Below are 19302 nucleotides of genomic sequence, written 5' to 3' on the forward strand. Positions count from 1 at the left end.
TTCATTTTTCTTTTTCATCTTTTGTATAGAATATGTCTTTTCTGTTGCTAATGATATCATGACTTGATTGTTGTAAGTTCATTTTAGTTACTACAAAACAAAGAAGACGTGTATTACACATTATATAAAAGTAAACAAGATAAGTTAAACATACTTGTATGTATCCGCCATAACTTGATTACAAGCTCGATTACAAGTCATACTGCCTTAGCATACCAACTAGACAACTCAATGAACACATTCTTTAAAACATACATGCCTTCATTCGCAAAAATATTTATAATAAACTGTTTGTTTTTGTTATTAAAAAACATTTCCAAACCATTTATAATAAACAGTTTGTTTTTTTCACCATTTACATTTTTTTAAACGTGCAAAAGGGGAAAATTATAAGTATTGTTATTGTTATTGAAGATTTTGCAGTACTATACTTTGAGATTGAAGAAAAAACTAAAACAAAAACAAAGAAACATAATCCTTGTTCTATAAATATCACATCACAGATCTATTTTTATCATCGTACTAAAAATATAGCACACGTGATTTATTTCCCTGTACACATCTATAAACATAGTTTTCTCATTTTGTGTACATCAATATTTAATGAGACAATGAGTTTTCGGAGATTGACGCCACACAGAAGAAGGAATTCAAACAGGTAAACATATTTATTGAAAGATTCAACATATTAACATGGTTAATGAGTTACCTGTAAGGAGATTTTGAATGGTCAGGGGTGTTTACATAGAATTAAGCACACCTGTGAAATAATTTACAACATTGTACAAATTTATAAATTTTTTCACCTTTCATATGTTATTACGCAAAGAATAAACTATGTGTTATAACATTCAAAGCTTATTGCTTTTGATCAAATGCATATCACGTACTGTTTGCAATTTTAGTTGATATGGAGGTCAAGTGAGTTTTCAAAATTTGGGTAATGAGTTATATAGATACGGCAATTTTAACAAATTTATATCTATAAAAGTCCTAAATTCTATCTTCAAACTAAAGTCTCTTATGTGTATTACATTTATCGTTAATACAATCATAGGTACAACTTGATAATATTAAAGTAGTTATCAAAGGTACCAGGATTATAAATTAGAATTTATTAGAAAAATCCAGAGGCGAATACCTAACATTCTTCAACATTACGATGTTCATTAAAAATGCAAAATATAAGATAAAACGAAACTAAGTTGCAGAGCAATGCGAATACAAGAAAATGCGGCGTAAAAGTCTATAAAACCACAATCAGACACAAAAAAAAGATACTAAAGTAATTTAAAAATGATACAGTATTGTTTTAGGATGAAAGTTGGAACCTATTACCACGTTAAAATCCGCTGCAATTATGGTGCACTTGTTTTTAGTCAGAAACCTGATGTTAACATGCTTATATAGTTGTCGTTTGTTGATGTGGTTCATTAGTGTTTCTCGTTTCTCGTTTTTTATATAGATTCGTTTTCTTTATCGTTTGAATGGTTTTGCACAATTCATTTTTGGGGCCATTTATAGCTTTTTGTTCGAGTTAAACGAATGCTCCGTGTTGAAGACAATACTTTGACCTTTAATTGGGAGATAATCGTAATGTATTTTAAGCTCCGACAGCATCACTTGTTGATTTGATGATCGCAAATCAAGTTGACTTGCAACGCGTTAAATCACCAATTGATGCCGTCGGAGCTTAAAATACAATATTGTAATCTCCATTCTGATGAAACTGACAGAAAACAACGCCAAAAACATATATTTAAATCTGGCATATGTCATCAGCGCTTTCCGATCGTGTACTATTCATAGCATCAATTGTGAATTGATGCCAGGACAATTGGTGATGTTATTAAATCAAAATGAACGTTACAAACGTTACATTAGAAAGGTTTTTTCTTTTACATATTGTTACATGGATCAAGTGTTAACTCATTGGCAATCATATCACATCTTCTAATATCCATACACATATATCGTTTATCCTAAATGGTTTTTAGTTTTATTGTATCATCTTGTGTTGATGTGAGTATGACTCAGGCGTATGATCATTTTGATATACTGTTTTCTTCAAGCGTATTAGTGTATATTGTATATTTCCGTTTGTCAATATTCCTCCAGACCCCATGCTTAGTCTTAGTATCGTTATTAACTGTAGAAATACCAAGTATTACTTAACCGCAGAACAGATTGCGCCTTCGAGTTTTTAAGTCTTTTGTAGACGAAACGCGTGTCTGGCACAGATATAAAACTTCGATCTTGGTATCTATGATTAGTTTATTTACAACCACTAGGACGATGCCACTGCTGTTGGTAATAACCAGCCTAGTAGTCAGCTCTTCTGTGTTGACTTGAGTTATCATTGATATGTTCATAATTATAAATGAACTGTTTACAAAACTTTGATTTTTTAGATACTAAGGCTTTTCATCCTCAGGAATAGATTACTTTACCTGTATTTTTGAAATACTAAGGCTTTCCTTCCTGATCAGGAATAGATTATTGTAGCTGTATTTGGCAAAGGTTTTAGGAATTTTTGGTCCAGTTTACCCATCAATGTGCGTTTAAAATTGCCAAGTATCCACATTAATGCACTCCATTTACAACTTGTAAAACAAGTACCCGGTATATGTACAATTTGTCTCAATGTCGGTAGTGTATACTTCATAATTTTTACACCTTTGTAGGATAGAGATAAAGAATACAGCAGATACATTTAAGTCGGCCTCATATCTTGACTAACATCTAGAAATTGACAGTGAGGGTCGGTTGAAAACAACATTTTACGACAAAAGAGCTGATTTCAGCTTCCCAATTGTGATCTTTCCATTTCTTAGAAGCAACATTCCAGCAGGGCCTGCATACAGAGTATACATCTCCAAATTGATACGATATTCCCGGGCTTGTATTTCCTATCAGGATTTCCTCGATAGAGGGTTGCTGCTCACAAGGAAGCTATTAAACCAAAAGTTCCAAATGGTGAAATTGAAATCATCCCTTCGTAAATTTTACGGATAAACGCCCTCGCGAGTTGGTTGACCGTTCTGGAATTACCGTTACACAGATGATATCGAATGTGTTACTTACTTCGTTACTAAAATCCCCTTCCCTTTTCATGAATGTGACCTACCGAATTAAACTATTTACCAGATTTGTAATAACATGAGCAACACGACGGTTGCCACATGTGGAAAACGATCTGCTTACCCTTCCGGAGCACATGAGATCGCCCCAAGTTTGTGGTGGGGTTCGTGTTGCTTATATTTTAGTTTCTATGTTGTGTCATGTATTCCATTATTTGTCTGTTTGTCTTTTTCATTTTTAGCAAGGCGTTGTCAGTATATTTTCGATTTATGAGTTTGACTGTCCCTTTGGTATCTTTCGTCCCTCTTTTACAGTTTTTTTGGCTTGTGATAGAGTTTTCCTATTATGTCATTATACTAATGTCTTATTTCTGTGTCAATTTTTTTCTTGTGGAGAGTAATCTCATTGGCAATAATACCAAACATTCTTGTTTATATAACATATGTCTATTTAAGTTCATTTCTTGTAGAAAACTAGAAATTCCGTCCACTGAAAATGAAGTATGTGCAGAACTTAATTATGATACCGTTAAAAATGCAATTATCGATGTCGAAAATGGTTTAAACGAATTACGGAAGAAAGTGAAGGCTACTAAAAAAGCCAGAGAACAAAATCGGAGAAAAGATTTTGAAGATACTAAACAACTCTTATTAGACGACATTCACAGTAAAATTAACTCACTTAATTCAGTAAGTCTCCTTTTTATGATATTATTTTATGTTATTATTTTACTATTAATGATTTAAAAGATACATTACCAAAAGCATGCTTATTTAAAAACCTACCCACATATATCCAAATGCCGTCAATGCATCAAGATTTTGAACTTGAAAAGAAATGACATATATCATAATGTAAACACTTGTCATATTAAAACAGAGATGCAGTGGGTATTGTGCTCGTTTGAACATGAAAAAATATATAAAATAAAGAACCAACTTCTTATTTCATGGAAAATGCATGAATTTATAGTATACAAATAAAACAAAAACACGATATTTGAGAATATAAAAGTATAAGTTGATAGAAAAGACAAAACTCGAAAATTTAACAACAACAAAAAGTGCATTCAAAACAGAACATTAAGCAATAAACAAAAATTGATACAATTATTAACACCAAACTCAGAAAAAGATTCAGGTGATTGGAAAGTGAAAGTATTGTCAGCTCCAATTAAGAATATCTCCATGTTGTTCAGGAGGAGTGAAAGGTCGATGATTTATTATTGTCCATGACAAATAAAATTCACAAATGCAATGACATTAATGAAGGTCAAACATTAACATGTCAGCCTACACAATGTGGAACTGTGAAGTTGAATAACAATTCTTTAGGAAATATAAATGATAAAACCCTTTCGCAATTAGAGAGGTAAAGATTTTCATGCGTCGGGATAACAAAAAGAAATTATAGTGAACGGAGTATTTATATTTATAATTTTTTGTTTGTTCAAGAAGTGTAATGTCTACTGTCAGCGAGTATTATACATTTTGATTATCAATTTAATTCGTATAATGTGTAATTATTGTAGGCTTTTCACGTATCATTTAGTGAAATATCGCAACTGGAGGAAACGTTTAGGAAATTAGAAGAAGAAAACAGAGTTTTGAAAAAAGAACAGTCAAACCACGAGAGGAAGATTAAAGACTTAACCTTTTCGCTGGAAGAACGAGACAAAAAATTGAAAGATGTAGAATTTAAACTTTCACAAGGAAAAACATTCGATTCTACACAGGAAAGGTACCTAATGTAAAAACATTTATCTAGACTAAGTATTCAGTCCTCCAATATTTATGATTTTTCAAAGGTACACAACGAGAAACAAAGACGACCATTATAATAAACAGCTGCGCCATGAGCGCATGATGCCCGTCGTCTTGTGTGAAAGTTTTATACAATAATCATAAATAATTTCTGAGAAAGTTTTAAGGAATAACCATATATTGTTTTTGAGATACGGAGGGACATATGAAACCTCGCCCTCTTTTTCCTTAGAAAAAACTAAATATCACTAAAATAAAATTTTGAATCAAAACCAAAAAGTATACAGATCTTTAGATTAATATAACAAAGAAGTGTATAAAGTTTTAAGCAATAACCATAAATTGTTTTTGAGATACGGCGCGATATGTAAAAAAACCCTCCTTCTTTTTTACAAAATACTAAATAACTGAAAAAAAAGATTTTTGAATCATCACCAAAAAGTATGCAGATGTTTAGATTAATATAACAAAGAAGTGTGTAAAGTTTTAAGCAATAGTCATAAATCGTTTTTGAGATACGGCGCGACATGTAAAAACCCTCTCTCCCTTTTTTACAAAATACTCAATAACTCAAATATGAAATTTTGAATCATCACCGAAAAGTATACAGATCTTAAGATTAATATAACTAAGAATTGTGTAAAGTTTTAAGCAATAATCAAAAATCGTTTTTGATATACGGTGCGACATGTGAAAAAGCAACCCCCTGTTTAAGTTACAAAGTGCCGTAACTCAAAAAGTTTTAATCTTATTTTCACCGGACACCTGCCATTTGTATATTATAATACGTCCCGTCAAAATTTTGACGGGCGTATAAAAAAACAAAAGTAATTCATTTGTGATGGCAACGGTAAGCAGTCGTTTTCCAGGTACATTTAACAGCCTTTAAAACAACCCGTTTAAATGTTTAAATATTTTATTATATAGTCCATGGATAGTTGTCTCACTGGTAATCAAATCAATTTACATCAGACCTTTTTATTTTTGTTTTCTCTTACAACAAATGAAATGTATTTCGTAATTTCAAAACCGTCTTTCATGATTGTCTAGTTACTAATATCTGTATTGTTCACTTATTTTTTTCTTCACTCATATAATTCATTGACACTCATTTCTATGCCCCACCTACGATAGTAGAGGGGCATTATGTTTTCTGGTCTGTGCGTCCGTTCGTCCGTACGTCCGTCCGTCTGTCCGTCCGTCTGTCCGTCCGTCTGTCCGTCCGTCTGTTCGTTCGTCCGTCCGTCTGTCCCGCTTCAGGTTAAAGTTTTTGGTCAAGGTAGTTTTTGATGAAGTTGAAGTCCAATCAACTTGAAACTTAGTACACATGTTACTTATGATATGATCTTTCTAATTTTAAAGCCAAATTAAACTTTTTACCCCAATTTCACGGTCCACTGAACATAGAAAATGAAAGTGCATGTTTCAGGTTAAAGTTTTTGGTGAAGGTAGTTTTTAATGACGTTGAAGTCCAATCAACTTGAAACTTAGTACACATGTTCCCTATGATATTATCTTTCTAATTTTAATGCCTAATTATATTTTTATCCAATTTCACGGTCCATTGAACATGGAAAATGATAGTGCGAGTGGGGCATCCGTGTACTTTGGACACATTCTTGTTTTATATATTTTTCATATGATGCAACCATCGATGTTTTCATTTCATTCACAGCAAATCAGAAGAAGATTACAGCATGTTAAAAAGAGAGCAGTTGGAACAAACCATGAGATTAAAAGATTTAACATGTTTATTGGAAGAGCGAGACAAAACATTAATTGAAAAAGATGTTGAAATTAAACTCTTACAAGATAGTGTATCACATTCAACAAAGGAAAGGTAGTGTCTAATGTACTGTTGTTGTACTCAGTCCTTACCATATTTATCAATGAGTATTACCAATCTTATTTCAACTGATCGGGCGGAGCTTAGGTTTTAATTTGCATAATGACAGTCTATTTGAAGATGTGTGTGATAAGAATGATTGCCGTTATAATCATTACTGATTTCTAATCATCTATCAGTGTCATCATAGGAATTTACAAAAAAATACTGGACACTTCATTGATGAGTTTGTCCTAAAACAGCTATCTATAGATGACTGGTTTATTATGAGCGAACCGATAAAACTCCGCCCAGTCAAGTAAAATAAATCTAGTAATAGTCCTATAATATAAGACTTCTTAACTTCATATCATTTGTATTCAACGGGTTTTTTTTTTATCGGATATTTGTTTTTACTATCAGAGTTGAACCTATAAGTCTTCGTAGGTACATATAATTTGCTTTCAACGTTTTGTTTTATCGGAGATCTTATTTTAACTAGCAATGTTGAATATCATTAGCACTCAACTTTTTTTTGTATCACATATTGATAGTAAAAAAAGAAATCCGATAAAAAAAAGTTGAATGCAAATGTTATGAACCTACGAATTCTATATTATAGGACTAATCAATAAGTTGCTGCAAATGATCTGGTAAGCGTAGATTTTGTATCATTTTACTGATACACCGCTTTTACTTGTTGTTAACAGCATATTAATCACCGTTCTGTTTTCAAAACCCTTCAATCTTATTATAATTATATTCAGTATAGATGAACAAAAAAATTATATATACAGGCTATTTATGATCGTAGAACATCAAAACTTTTGTGAAAAATGTTCCGCTTGACCAACTTATTAAATAATCAAAGCTGTCAAAAGGAATACTTGCAAAAAAAAAAAAAATCTTCTGTAATTCGACCATTTTCAAGATAAAGCATAAGTGAGGATTTTAAAATTAAGATCGTTGTTTTTAACAAAAATTATTCCAAATGATTCATTTTTTTTCATTCCTTTATTGTATTTTTATGTTCAATTGCGTCTATCAAACGTTGATTTCTTTGTGTTCAAATCTAACAACTGATAAGAGCCTTATACGGCTGTTTCTTGAAAAGAAATCTCATTATCCGTATACAATATGTTTGTATCAAAAGAGGGACGAAAGATACCAAAGGGACAGTCAAACTCATAAATCTAAAACAAACTGACAACGCCATGGCTAAAAATGAAAAAAACAAACAGAAAAACAATAGTACACATGACACAACATAGAAAACTAAAGAATAAACAACACGAACCCCACCAAAAACTAGGGGTGATCTCAGGTGCTCCGGAAGGGTAAGCAGATCCTGCTCCACATGTGGCACCCGTCGTGTTGCTTATGTGATTACAAATCCGGTAAATAGTCTAATTCGGTAGGTCACATTCGTGAATAGGAAGGGGATTGTAGTTACGACGTAAGGAACATATCCGATATCATTTGTGAAACGGTTATTCCATAACGGTCAACCAACTCGTGATGGCGTCCGTAAAATTTACGAAGGGATGATTTCAACTTCACCATTTGGAACTCTTGGTTTAATAGCTTCCTTTTGAGCAGTAACCCTCTATCAAGAAAATCATGATAGGAAATGCAAGCACGGCAATATCATATCAATTGGGAGATATATACCCCGTATGCAGGTGCTGCTGGAATGTTGCTACTTAGATATGGAAAGTTCACAATTGGAAAGCTGAAATCATCTCTTTTGTCGTAAAGTTTTGTTTTCAACCGACCCTCATTGTCAATTTCTAGATGTAAGTCAAGATATGAAGCCGACTTAACTGTATCTGTAGTATCCTTTATCTCCAATTCGATGGGATAGATGCGTTCCACATAGTCACCAAATTTTGAATTGTTTAGTGAAAGAACGTCATCTATATAGCGGAAAGTAGAGTTAAAGGATATTGCTAACTTCTTATCTTTCTTCCTAAGAAGTTCCTGCATGAAGTCAGCCTCATAATAATAAAGAAACAAGTCGGCAAGTAGAGGGGCACAGTTTGTTCCCAATTGGGATGCCGACAGTCTGTTGAAAAACATGTCCTCCGAACGTTACAAATATGTTGTCAATCAAGAAATCAAGCATCTTGATAATATCGGTTTCAGAGAATTTTTTGTTTGAATCAGAGTGATTCTTTACAAAGTATGATTTATCCCTCCCTAAGACAAGATACTTGTATCTACGTTGGCCATTTTTTTATGAAGCAAAGAAATACCAACTCTTTCAATTTGTCTTTTAGTTTGGAATGTGGAATACTTGTGTAAAGAGTAGAAAAGTCAAATGTTTTAATACTGGTACAAGATGAAAGAGAGTTAGATTGTATGTACTCTAAAAGATCTTTGGAATTTTTAAGTATCCACATCTGATTTACGCCACCTCTAGAACAGGCAGTTTCACAATAACTTTGAAGCCCGTCTTTGATTGCTGATAAATTAGATGTTAATAATTTAGAAAGAGGTTTCGTGGAGCACTTGGAAGACCCAGCAATATACCGTTATTTGTAAGGACACTTATGTAGTTTAGGTATCCAATACAGTGATGGAAGATCCAGGTCTTCATCTTTGGTTGAAATACCAAAGGAACAAAGAACAGACCTATGATTATCCAGGATTTCCTCTTTGGTGAGTGTCGTGAGGGTATATGTTGAGTTTCCAAGTGAATTGTCTATATCAATTCGTTTATCAAGCAATTAATGTATCACTTTTACAGACAAAAACGATGTTATTTGGGGCTTTGTCTGCGAGGACAACAACATATTTATCATGGAGGTCGGATAAGTGTTTAGCAATATTTGGGTCTTTAAAGATTGACGTAGCATGGGCATTGATAGACCCATTCAGTTTCTTGATTCTGATTTGTAATAACGACCTCACTGCCTTAATCCATTCGGATAGAGTGTCTAGGTCTTCCTTTTCACGTTTAGCCCATTGCCTGACATAATCCTCGACTGAGTCCATCAAAATTTTAAAGTTGTATTTCCAATTGATGGATTTCGGCTCACGATATTTCGGACCTTTCGATAACACATTTCGTAGAGAAGTGTTATTAACAATGTTAAGGTCACCGGTAATAACGTGGCCAGCAGGATTATATATGAATTGGAAACTAGCACAAGTGCAATCAGGAGGTTTAGAATTGAAGTCGCCAATATCGAGATTCTGCAAAACGCGTTTGTAATTGAAAATTTTAGTTGCAATAGGTTTGGTATAGGTATAAGAAATTATTGGTACAGACTGGTCTTTGAAATAAGGAGGTATTTTCGATTGAACTAATTTATGATGAAGGATATCAACTTTCATTCAGTCTAGTATTATGCCAGGAAATGGGCTAAGCGTTAGAAGGAAGACGTAACCACTCTTTCCGAATGGATTAAGGCAGTAAGGTCGTTGATACAAATCAAAATTAGAAACAATGGGTCTATCAATGCCCATGCTACGTCAATCTTTAAAGACCCTTATGTTGCAAAACACTTATCCTACCTTCCTGACAAATATGTCGTTGTCCCTTCAGATAAAGCCACAAACAACATCGTTTTTGTGTGTAAAACTCATTACATTAACTGCTTGATAAACGAATTAGGTATTGACAATTCACTTGGAAACCCAACATATACCCTCACGACACTTACCAAAGAGGAAATCCTGGCTAATCATAGGTCTGTTCTATGTTCCTTTGGAATTTCATCCAAAGATGATGAACTGGATCTTCCATCACTGTATTGGATACCTAAACTACATAAGTATCCTTACAAACACCGGTATATTGCTTGGTCTTCCAAGTGCTCCACGAAACCTCTTTCTAAATTATTAACATCTATTTTATCAGCAATCAAAGACGGGCTTCAAAGTTATTGTGAAACTGCTTATCATAGAGGTGGCGTGAAGCATATGTGGATACTTAAAAATTCCAAAGATCTTTCAGAGTACATACAATCTTACTCTCTTTCATCTTGTAATAGTATTAAAAGATTTGACTTTTCTACACTTTATACATACAAGTATTCCACATTCCAAACTAAAAGACAAATTGAAAGAGTCATAAAAAAGAATGGCCAACGAAGATACAAGTATCTTGTCTCATGAAGGGATAAATCCTACTTTGTACTTAGAGTACATACAATCTAACTCTCTTTCATCTTGTACCAGTATTAAAACATTTGACTTTTCTACTCTTTACACAAGTATTCCACATTCCAAACTAAAAGACAAATTGAAAGAGTTGGTATTTCTTTGCTTCATAAAAAAATGGCCAACGTAGATACAAGTATCTTGTCTTAGGGAGGGATAAATCATACTTTGTAAAGGATCATTCTGATTCAAACAAAAAATTCTCTGAAACTGACATTATCAAGATGCTTGATTTCTTGATTGACAACATATTTGTTACGTTCGAAGGACGTGTTTTTCAACAGACTATCGGCATTCCAATTGGAACGAATTGTGCCCCTTTCTGCCGACTTGTTTCTTTATTATTATGAGGCTGACTTCATACAGGAACTTCTTAGGAAGAAAGATAAGAAGTTAGCAATATCATTTTACTCTACTTTCCGCTATATATATGATGTTCTTTCACTAAATAATTCAAAATTTGGTGACTATGTCGAACGCATCTATCCCATTGAACTAGAGATTAAAGATAGAACATATACAATTAAGTCGGCCTCATATCTGGACTTACATCTAAAAATTGACAATGAGGATCGATTGAAAACAAAACTTTACGACAAAAGAGATGATTTCAGCTTTCCAATTGCGAACTTTCCATTTCGTAGTAGCAACATTCCAGCAGCACCTGTATACGTCGTATATATCTCCCAATTGAAACGATATTCCCGTGCTTGCATTTCCTATCATGATTTTTTTGATAGAGGGTTGTTGCTCACAAGGAAGCTATTTAATCAAGAGTTTCAAATGGTGAAGTTGAAATCATCTCTTCCTAAGTTTTACGGACGCCATCACGAGTTGGTTGACCGTTATGGAATAACCGTATCACAAATGATATCGGATATGTTCCTTACGTCGTAACTACAACTCCCTTCGTTTTCATGAATGTGACCTACCGAATTAGACTATTTACCGGATTTGTTATCTCATAAGCAACACGACGGGTGCCACATGTGGAGCAGGATTTGCATACCCTTCCGGAGCACCTGAGATAACCCCTAGTATTTGGTGGGGTTCGTGTTGTTTATTCTTTAGTTTTCTATGTTGTGTCATGTGTATTATTGTTTGTCTGTTTGTCCTTTTCATTTTAGTCATGGCGTTGTCAGTTTATTTTCGATTAATGAGTTTGACTATCTCTCTGGTATCTTTCGTCCCTTTTTGGAAAGATTAGAACTTGTTCTAAATCTTTACTTAGGCACCAGCCTCCCTAACAACAGGACAGGTTAGCTACTGTTACTAAATGTATTCACACTGAAATATAGTTCCCTATGGTTCTCATGTATGTGCACATAATACACATGTAAACTGAAAAAAACTGGGTATATTATTGGAGCAGTTCATTCAAGAATGTATGTCATTAAGGTGTGTTGATGTGCAGGCTTTTAAAAAAACCATTTTGATTAGGTAACTGAGTATTGATTCAACTAGTATGATTGACAAATGTCATTATCACTAAACAATCAAAGACAAGGTGGACCTTTAATTAAAATGCCCCACCTCCTAAACTGCCAATCAAATTGACCACATTACCTATCAACCTCAGTCTTACATAATTATTCAGACCACTCAATATAATTCTTAATACACAAGCATTTGACCTCATAATTGAATACACAAATGTGTATATTAGATGTTTGATATTTATAAGGATGATAGATTTCTTTATTGCCAATTACTTTTGATCTACATTACATAAAGTGATTCTGTAAATTATATCTGAAAGATAAATGATTAATGGATTAACAAGATCTTAAAAAAAATGAAATATGAATATAAATATGAATAAATAAAAGGTATTCAAGTAAGGCCTATAATTTACTTGATAAATTTCCAATAATCATCTGTAATTAATCAACAATTAGATTAATTTTAGTACACTCTTTTTTATCAGGAATTGGCTTGAAACAGTTTAAAAATTTAAAAACTTTTTTAATTATAACAAACCATTATTTGTTAGTTTATTTCCCATCAATCATTATGTCCCATCAATCATTATGTCTATTTTAGTAATTTGAATTTTTATTAGAAGTGAATATATATTTTTGCAATCAAGAAAGAATCCACATTTCAATAAGATAAGTTTTTTAATTTGTTTACGTTGAAAAAGTACATTTTCAATGCCCTGTGTTGAAAAATACTTTAAAAATTGATCAAAAGGCACTCTAAAACTTTTAATCTTCAATGCCATATAACCTCTGTTTCAACTTACAAAATGCCCCAAAACAGCATTTTTCAATTTTTTTGTTGACACTTTAAAGTTTTAAGCTGTTGGTCCAGATTTTTGTCTTACAAAGTCAAGGATAGTTGGTAACATTTACTAGAAGAATTTTTGCATTTTTTTGGTTTTTTAATCATGTTCAGAACTGGCAACATAATTTTGATAAGATATAAACTGCAGTTTAAGTAAAATTGTGCAAATTAAGAGACCCATATTATTTAATTTGAGCTCATTTTATCCTCATACTGGAAAAGCAAGTTTCCTTCTAAAGACCTGCTGTAAATGCAATTTTCAGCATTAGTGCTTTATAAATGATCATTTTTCCCCACCATACCTTAATATGAAATAATTCAAACTACTCTTCTAATCTTTCCATGAGTGATTTCCATCACTTTGATTCATATAATTTGACTAAAAATATCACGATAATTTTTAATATAACACTTTCAGAGGGAATATAGTTCTGAAATTTCCATAAATGTATGATTATTTGAAATCTCTTCTCTTAAAAAAATGGAAACCAACACTTTATACAGTTCATATACGCCCAATGCACTTTTCTTGAGTTATCAGAATATTGGAAGCCGAAGCTATATAATGACCAACACAATTGAAGAAATATTTGACCACGTAGACCTCGGCTCTGTAATGCTCTTTAACGTCGTACTGTGACTTCGCCTTTATAACTTTTTTTTTATATTCGAGCATGTCTGAGTCGTTTGTAGACGACAAACTCGTCTGGAGTATAAAAATGTTAATCCTACTATTTTTTTTTTAAACAATTAAATCATCTTTATTACACTAAATGCTGTTTAACAATTTGCCTAGCTTACAGAATTAGGCTAAGTATCCCTGTATATCAGTTTTTATACATCTAGGGAGAATATAAAATAAAATATTATAAAATGTTAGTATTATACAATTAAACATAATACATAATTTAATAAATTAACATCAATATAAATTGATTCATTCAATAATAATAATTTCTTTTTTTGTCTGTTTACAAATCGGGGAAAAATAACGGATCTACACCGTATCGTTTTGTGATTATTATGTGTGTTTAACTTCTCACAGGTTACCTGTGTATTGGAATTACTTTAATATTCTTTTATGATTTGGAGGATTTAATCCTACTATGTATGATGAGTTAATATACACAAATAATTAGATAGTCTGTCCCTACTCGATCGCTTATTTGTTTCCGTCTTTAATTGTTTTATGAAATCGTGTGATGAGGATCGTGAGTCGGTAGACTTTCAGCAGTACCAAGTTATTAAAATGAACTTTTTATGGGTAAAAATAACATATAAATTGTATAAAATCAAAACTTTTCAGTTGGCCTATGAAACAGCACATTGTAGCATTTTTTTTAAATATTGTTTGCTATATATATACCTCTCATGTCTCTATACATATCTTGATTCTACAATCGAATCTATGCATACACAATGAAATACATTTCAAACGCTTTTGTATAATTCGTTTTGGTTTATGGAGCTATGTTTTCCTCTGTATTAAGCACAAAAACAGCCGATGATATAGTTGATATATCTGTAAACAATGATTTGTCGGATCCAAATAGACCAATGAAAATAGCAGAAAAGATCTCAGAGATGTTTGATTATGAATGGCCGAAAAGTATTGAAGCCTTAGAAGATTTTGGTTTGGAGGAAAAGGAGTGTGTCAATATATTATTGCATTTTCTTACAGTAAGTAGTTTCGTATTAAGTAATCCACGAAAACTCAAATTCGACTTTTTTTTTATCAATGCGTAGATATTTAGTAATGATAGTCTTTAACTGCATAAAAATGGATAAATGCAAGATGTATCAATCCATAGATATAAGAACCATTTGAGGAAAACCCACAATTAAAGAGACCTACCAGTTCATTATCTGTGCTGATAATGGTCTAAGTAAAATACCCAACCCTCTAATGGATATGTTTTGATTTCATTGATAGTTGATAGTATCTAGGGTGATATAATATGAAAAAGGTAACACTAAAAGTTTCTTTTAAATTTTCAAGTTTTACTGATTTAAGTGTTAGTATGGATTGAAATAATTGTTTTCAAAAAGAAAAACTTATAAAAAACAAACATTCATGGAGTTTAAATTTTGCTTAAAGAATTTCGTGCGATTTACAAATAATCCAGTTATGTTCAACTATTTATGGAAAACAGTTGTTAATTTTCTTGACCGAAAAAGCCATTGTAAGCATAAATTGTAGTTATATGAGGATAAATCATGATTTCGTCAAAACAAATCACAAATGCGTGTTGCGTTTTTAAAGTCCATCTGTTAATAATATAAATAAGAATATATGGTATGAATGCCAAAGAGACAACTCTCCTGTCACAATGTATAAAAGGTAAACAACAAAGTATAGGTCATTTGTGATATCAATTTCATGGCAATAACATGACTGTTTAAAAGGTCATATTTCAGCTTAAATGCAAAAAAAAAACCCCAAAAAAAACACACAACTTTTGTAAGAATTAAATTTGAAGGAATGACTTACGCAAATATGTTTACCAACATTTAGATCTGTATTGACCTTTTAAAGATTTATTTCGATGAGGTTTTCTAATATCACGATCATTATGACTTTCAGTAAGATTTTACAATCCCTTGGTAATGTCCTACGTTTATTTTATTTTTATTGAAATGATCATGAAAGAATAGAGGTTTCATATGTTTCTGGTCAAACATTTGTTTTAAAGAGAGATTCATATTATGCATTGGTTTTTGATTATTCGTTAATTTTAGTGGGATTAATTTATAATTGTGTCTCTAATATGTCTCTAATCCTTATATGGTTAGTTCAAGGGCGGACCCAGTCATTTTAAAAGGGGGGTTTCAACCGAGGTTAAAAGATTGAGTGATGGACCATTTATATGTCCCGTTAAAAAAACATTGACCCCATTTTGGATCCGCCACTGTTGTTCATTTACATGATAAAATGTTGGATTTATATATTTTAAGGATACATATGAGGAATGTGGAAGGATCGTATCAGATTTAGATCATCATTTAAAACAAGCTCTGTGTGTTCCGGATTGTGTCGGAGACGATGAGGAGGTAAATTTAGTTACAGATTTGGTGCACAATGTATAAATATACATGATTTTTATTTTTGTTTAACGAACCTGAAATCTTCTTAAACAATGGACTCAGCAAAAGAACAAGTGTTTGATACTTTAAAATATGATATCCAAATATAAACAAAATTATTGTCGCTAGATTTAGCAAATATTATGTAGATGAAAAGGAAAAGTAAGATATTTTTTTTGGTCAAATTTTACATGTAGGAAAATATGAAGTTTATCTCTTAGTTAATTTTCTATGTTATCCATTTAGCCTTCAAATCAAGTTGTCCCTGCTGAAATGATAAAAACATTGAAGAACTTGAGACTTCAGTTGACAGAAACCAACCTTGAAATATTACAAAAGGTAAATACAATTTGTTTTTTAAAAGTTCACTTGCAGTTTGAATATTCCAGTTTCGTATGATAAGTGATTGGTGTTTATCAACAAGATAATATGGCATACTAGTAATTGAATGGCGAATTTGATTGTTATACTGAAATATAAAAAAAAAAAACGGTGTAATGTGTAGAATGTACTTAAGTCCTTTTTTTCAAAATTATACCGTGAATCGATATGACCAACATTTACTTCTAGTTTTTTACAACTGAATTTGCATAAAAACGTAGACAAGCATTTAAGAATAATTCCTATATGATTTGCATATTAGGAAATACGTTGATATGATTGGTCGACAGGACTTCCGGTAGTTGATCTGGACGTTGTTTATTTTTCGATAGACGACGTTGACCAAACGTCTTTTTGTAACCAATGTAAACAAGATGGCGGCGATAATAACACTGACGTAAACAAAATTAATTTTCACTGCACGATAATCGTTAAATTAAATTTTAAACACAAAAACATTTGTTTGAAGGATAAATAGAGTTTTGGTAGTTTATTTTTTATCAGCTAGGAAATTTCATGGAATTCATATTTTTGCGTTAACCAACAAATATATTAATGCGCCATGCCTATTCAATGACACAAATATACAATTTACGTATAATAGAGGTTACGAATAGGGAAATATATTCATCATCTTCGTTGTTAAAGAATTATAAGGATTTCACGCCTTTTGAAAGGAATTTTTTGGTGTATATAAACTGGACCAAGTCACTCACAAACATATCATAAAAGTCCGTCGGAATTTTATTTGTTTGAGAGTGACTTGGTCGAATTTATTCACCAATAAATTCATTTAAAAAGGCGTTTAATCCTATAATACACAAATAAAAAAAAAGATAAATAGTTACTGTTAATGATGACAACAAATTCAAACTGTAATTTTGTAAGGGACAATATAATCAGAAATAAAAGATGATCAGTGATTAAAATATAGATTCAAAGTTTGAAGGTTAAAATGTCATTGGCTGATTTGATAATTACCAGAACAGACCGTAAAACGGAGTGTTGTCAGATTATTGTAAGACAAGCTTGGACACAAAGTCACGGCACAATTAACCCTCAAAATATATTAGGACTTCAGTATACGACGTTCCAAAGTCAAATCACTAAAATGCTGAACTCCGAGGAAAATTCAAAACGGAAGTCCGTTATCAAATAGCAAAATCAAAGACCCAAACACATCAAACGAATGCTGTCATTATCCTGACTTGGTACAGGCATTTTCTTATGTACAAAATGTTAGATTGAACATAGTTTTATAACTTAGCTTAGTTAAACCTCTCATTTGTATATGACAGTGGTATCAAATTCCATTATATTGACAACGATGCGTGAACAAAACAAACAGACATAATAGGTAAACATGTCAAAAATAGGGGTACATCAGTCAACATTGTGTTATAATCTAAATCATTAAGATCAACGTCAACAGTTACAAAGAGTTTATCACACATATCCAGCTAATAATCGAATAAGTTTCGAAGAGAAAACCTGAATTCATTCAACAGGAACTAAAATGATATCACAATCCAATTACTTAAAAGACAAACCAAAGCACTATGCTACTAGCAAAGATTACCAAGGAGTCGGTTCCTCTCTTTGTCTGAACCCCCTCAAACTGTAATAATCTCACACATATGCTGTTTAAAGTGTGATTTGTTTTTTGTATGTTATTGTAGAAGCTTCGCAGTCATCTGAGAAAAGTTCGGACAAATGTAACTGATGAACACATCATAGCCTGTGCTAAATATGTATCAGATTGCATAGAATATGTTTGGACGATACAGATTCAAGATCCAAAAGTTTATATTGAATGGGATTTCCCGAGTGGATCGAAGATTGACTGGGATCTCTTTCGATCTTATACAAAAACTGGAGATTATATAGACTTTATTGTGTGGCCTGTTATATATGTTCACAAAGGTGGTAATTTGCTTTGTAAAGGTGTTGTGCAACCGATGTCAGGGAATGACGGCCAATAAAGTTCGTAATAAATGTTATCTTCTTATATCTACTTATTTGTGCTTGATTGTGTACATGTAAGCCTAAAAATATAACATTCTTTTTTTTATTTTGTGAAAGTGTTTTATTGTGCAAACTCCTCCATCGTATGTTATCATTATGACAGAACAAAAATATCACAAACGTCATTTTATGAAACCTAATAATGTTTGGTGCAGAGACACAATATTATAAAAATTCCAATGATTATATTGATAATATGTAAACTAATAATATTTCGACCCCATCACACAACATCGTTTAACTCAACACACTAAGACATGACAAACAAGACAATAACAATCAAAACCAATGAGTAAACAAAGACTCATAAAACCAAAGGACATTTAAATCAACAGTTATAAATAATAATTAAGAAACAACACGCAATCCACTAAAAACCGGGAGTGAAATCAGGTGCTCCGGAAGGGTAAGCATTTCCTGCACCGTATACGGCACCGGTCGTATTATTTCTTTGTTCAGTTCGGTAATGATGGAAGGTTATTATGACTGAGGAAGAATATCAGATATAATTTCTGACACACTTTTGTCATAATGGCCAATCAGCTCATGATGGCGACCGTAAAATTTCTTGAGTGATGACCTTAATTTGATTGATTCAAAGCCCTGTCTTAGCAACTTTTGAGAAAGCAGTATTCCTCGTTCAACAAAATCAACGTACTTTGAGCTAGCTCTAAAGTAACGTATCAATTG

At 32.2% G+C, this 19302-nt stretch overlaps 1 protein-coding gene across 1 annotated transcript; it reads left to right on the forward strand.

Moving 5' to 3' along the window:
- Positions 1–530: 530 nt before the first annotated feature.
- LOC143085551 (uncharacterized) lies at positions 531–18597 on the forward strand. Its single transcript, XM_076261978.1, has 8 exons — positions 531–658; positions 3551–3770; positions 4613–4821; positions 6520–6684; positions 14613–14802; positions 16078–16173; positions 16453–16545; positions 18267–18597. Exons 1-8 carry the CDS (start codon positions 612–614, stop codon positions 18567–18569), a joined length of 1323 nt encoding a protein of 440 aa, XP_076118093.1. The 5' UTR covers positions 531–611; the 3' UTR covers positions 18570–18597.
- The last annotated feature ends 705 nt before the right edge of the window (positions 18598–19302 follow it).

Source organism: Mytilus galloprovincialis, chromosome 8 (genome assembly GCF_965363235.1).
Source record: "Mytilus galloprovincialis chromosome 8, xbMytGall1.hap1.1, whole genome shotgun sequence".
NCBI lineage: Eukaryota > Metazoa > Mollusca > Bivalvia > Mytilida > Mytilidae > Mytilus > Mytilus galloprovincialis.

Coding starts and splice junctions, on each gene's coding strand:
- LOC143085551 (XM_076261978.1), top strand. CDS start 612: ATGAGTTTTCGGAGATTGACGCCACACAGAAGAAGGAATTCAAACAG. Junction 659..3,550: donor AGAAGAAGGAATTCAAACAG/GTAAACATATTT, acceptor CATTTCTTGTAG/AAAACTAGAAATTCCGTCCA. Junction 4,822..6,519: donor TTCGATTCTACACAGGAAAG/GTACCTAATGTA, acceptor TTTCATTCACAG/CAAATCAGAAGAAGATTACA.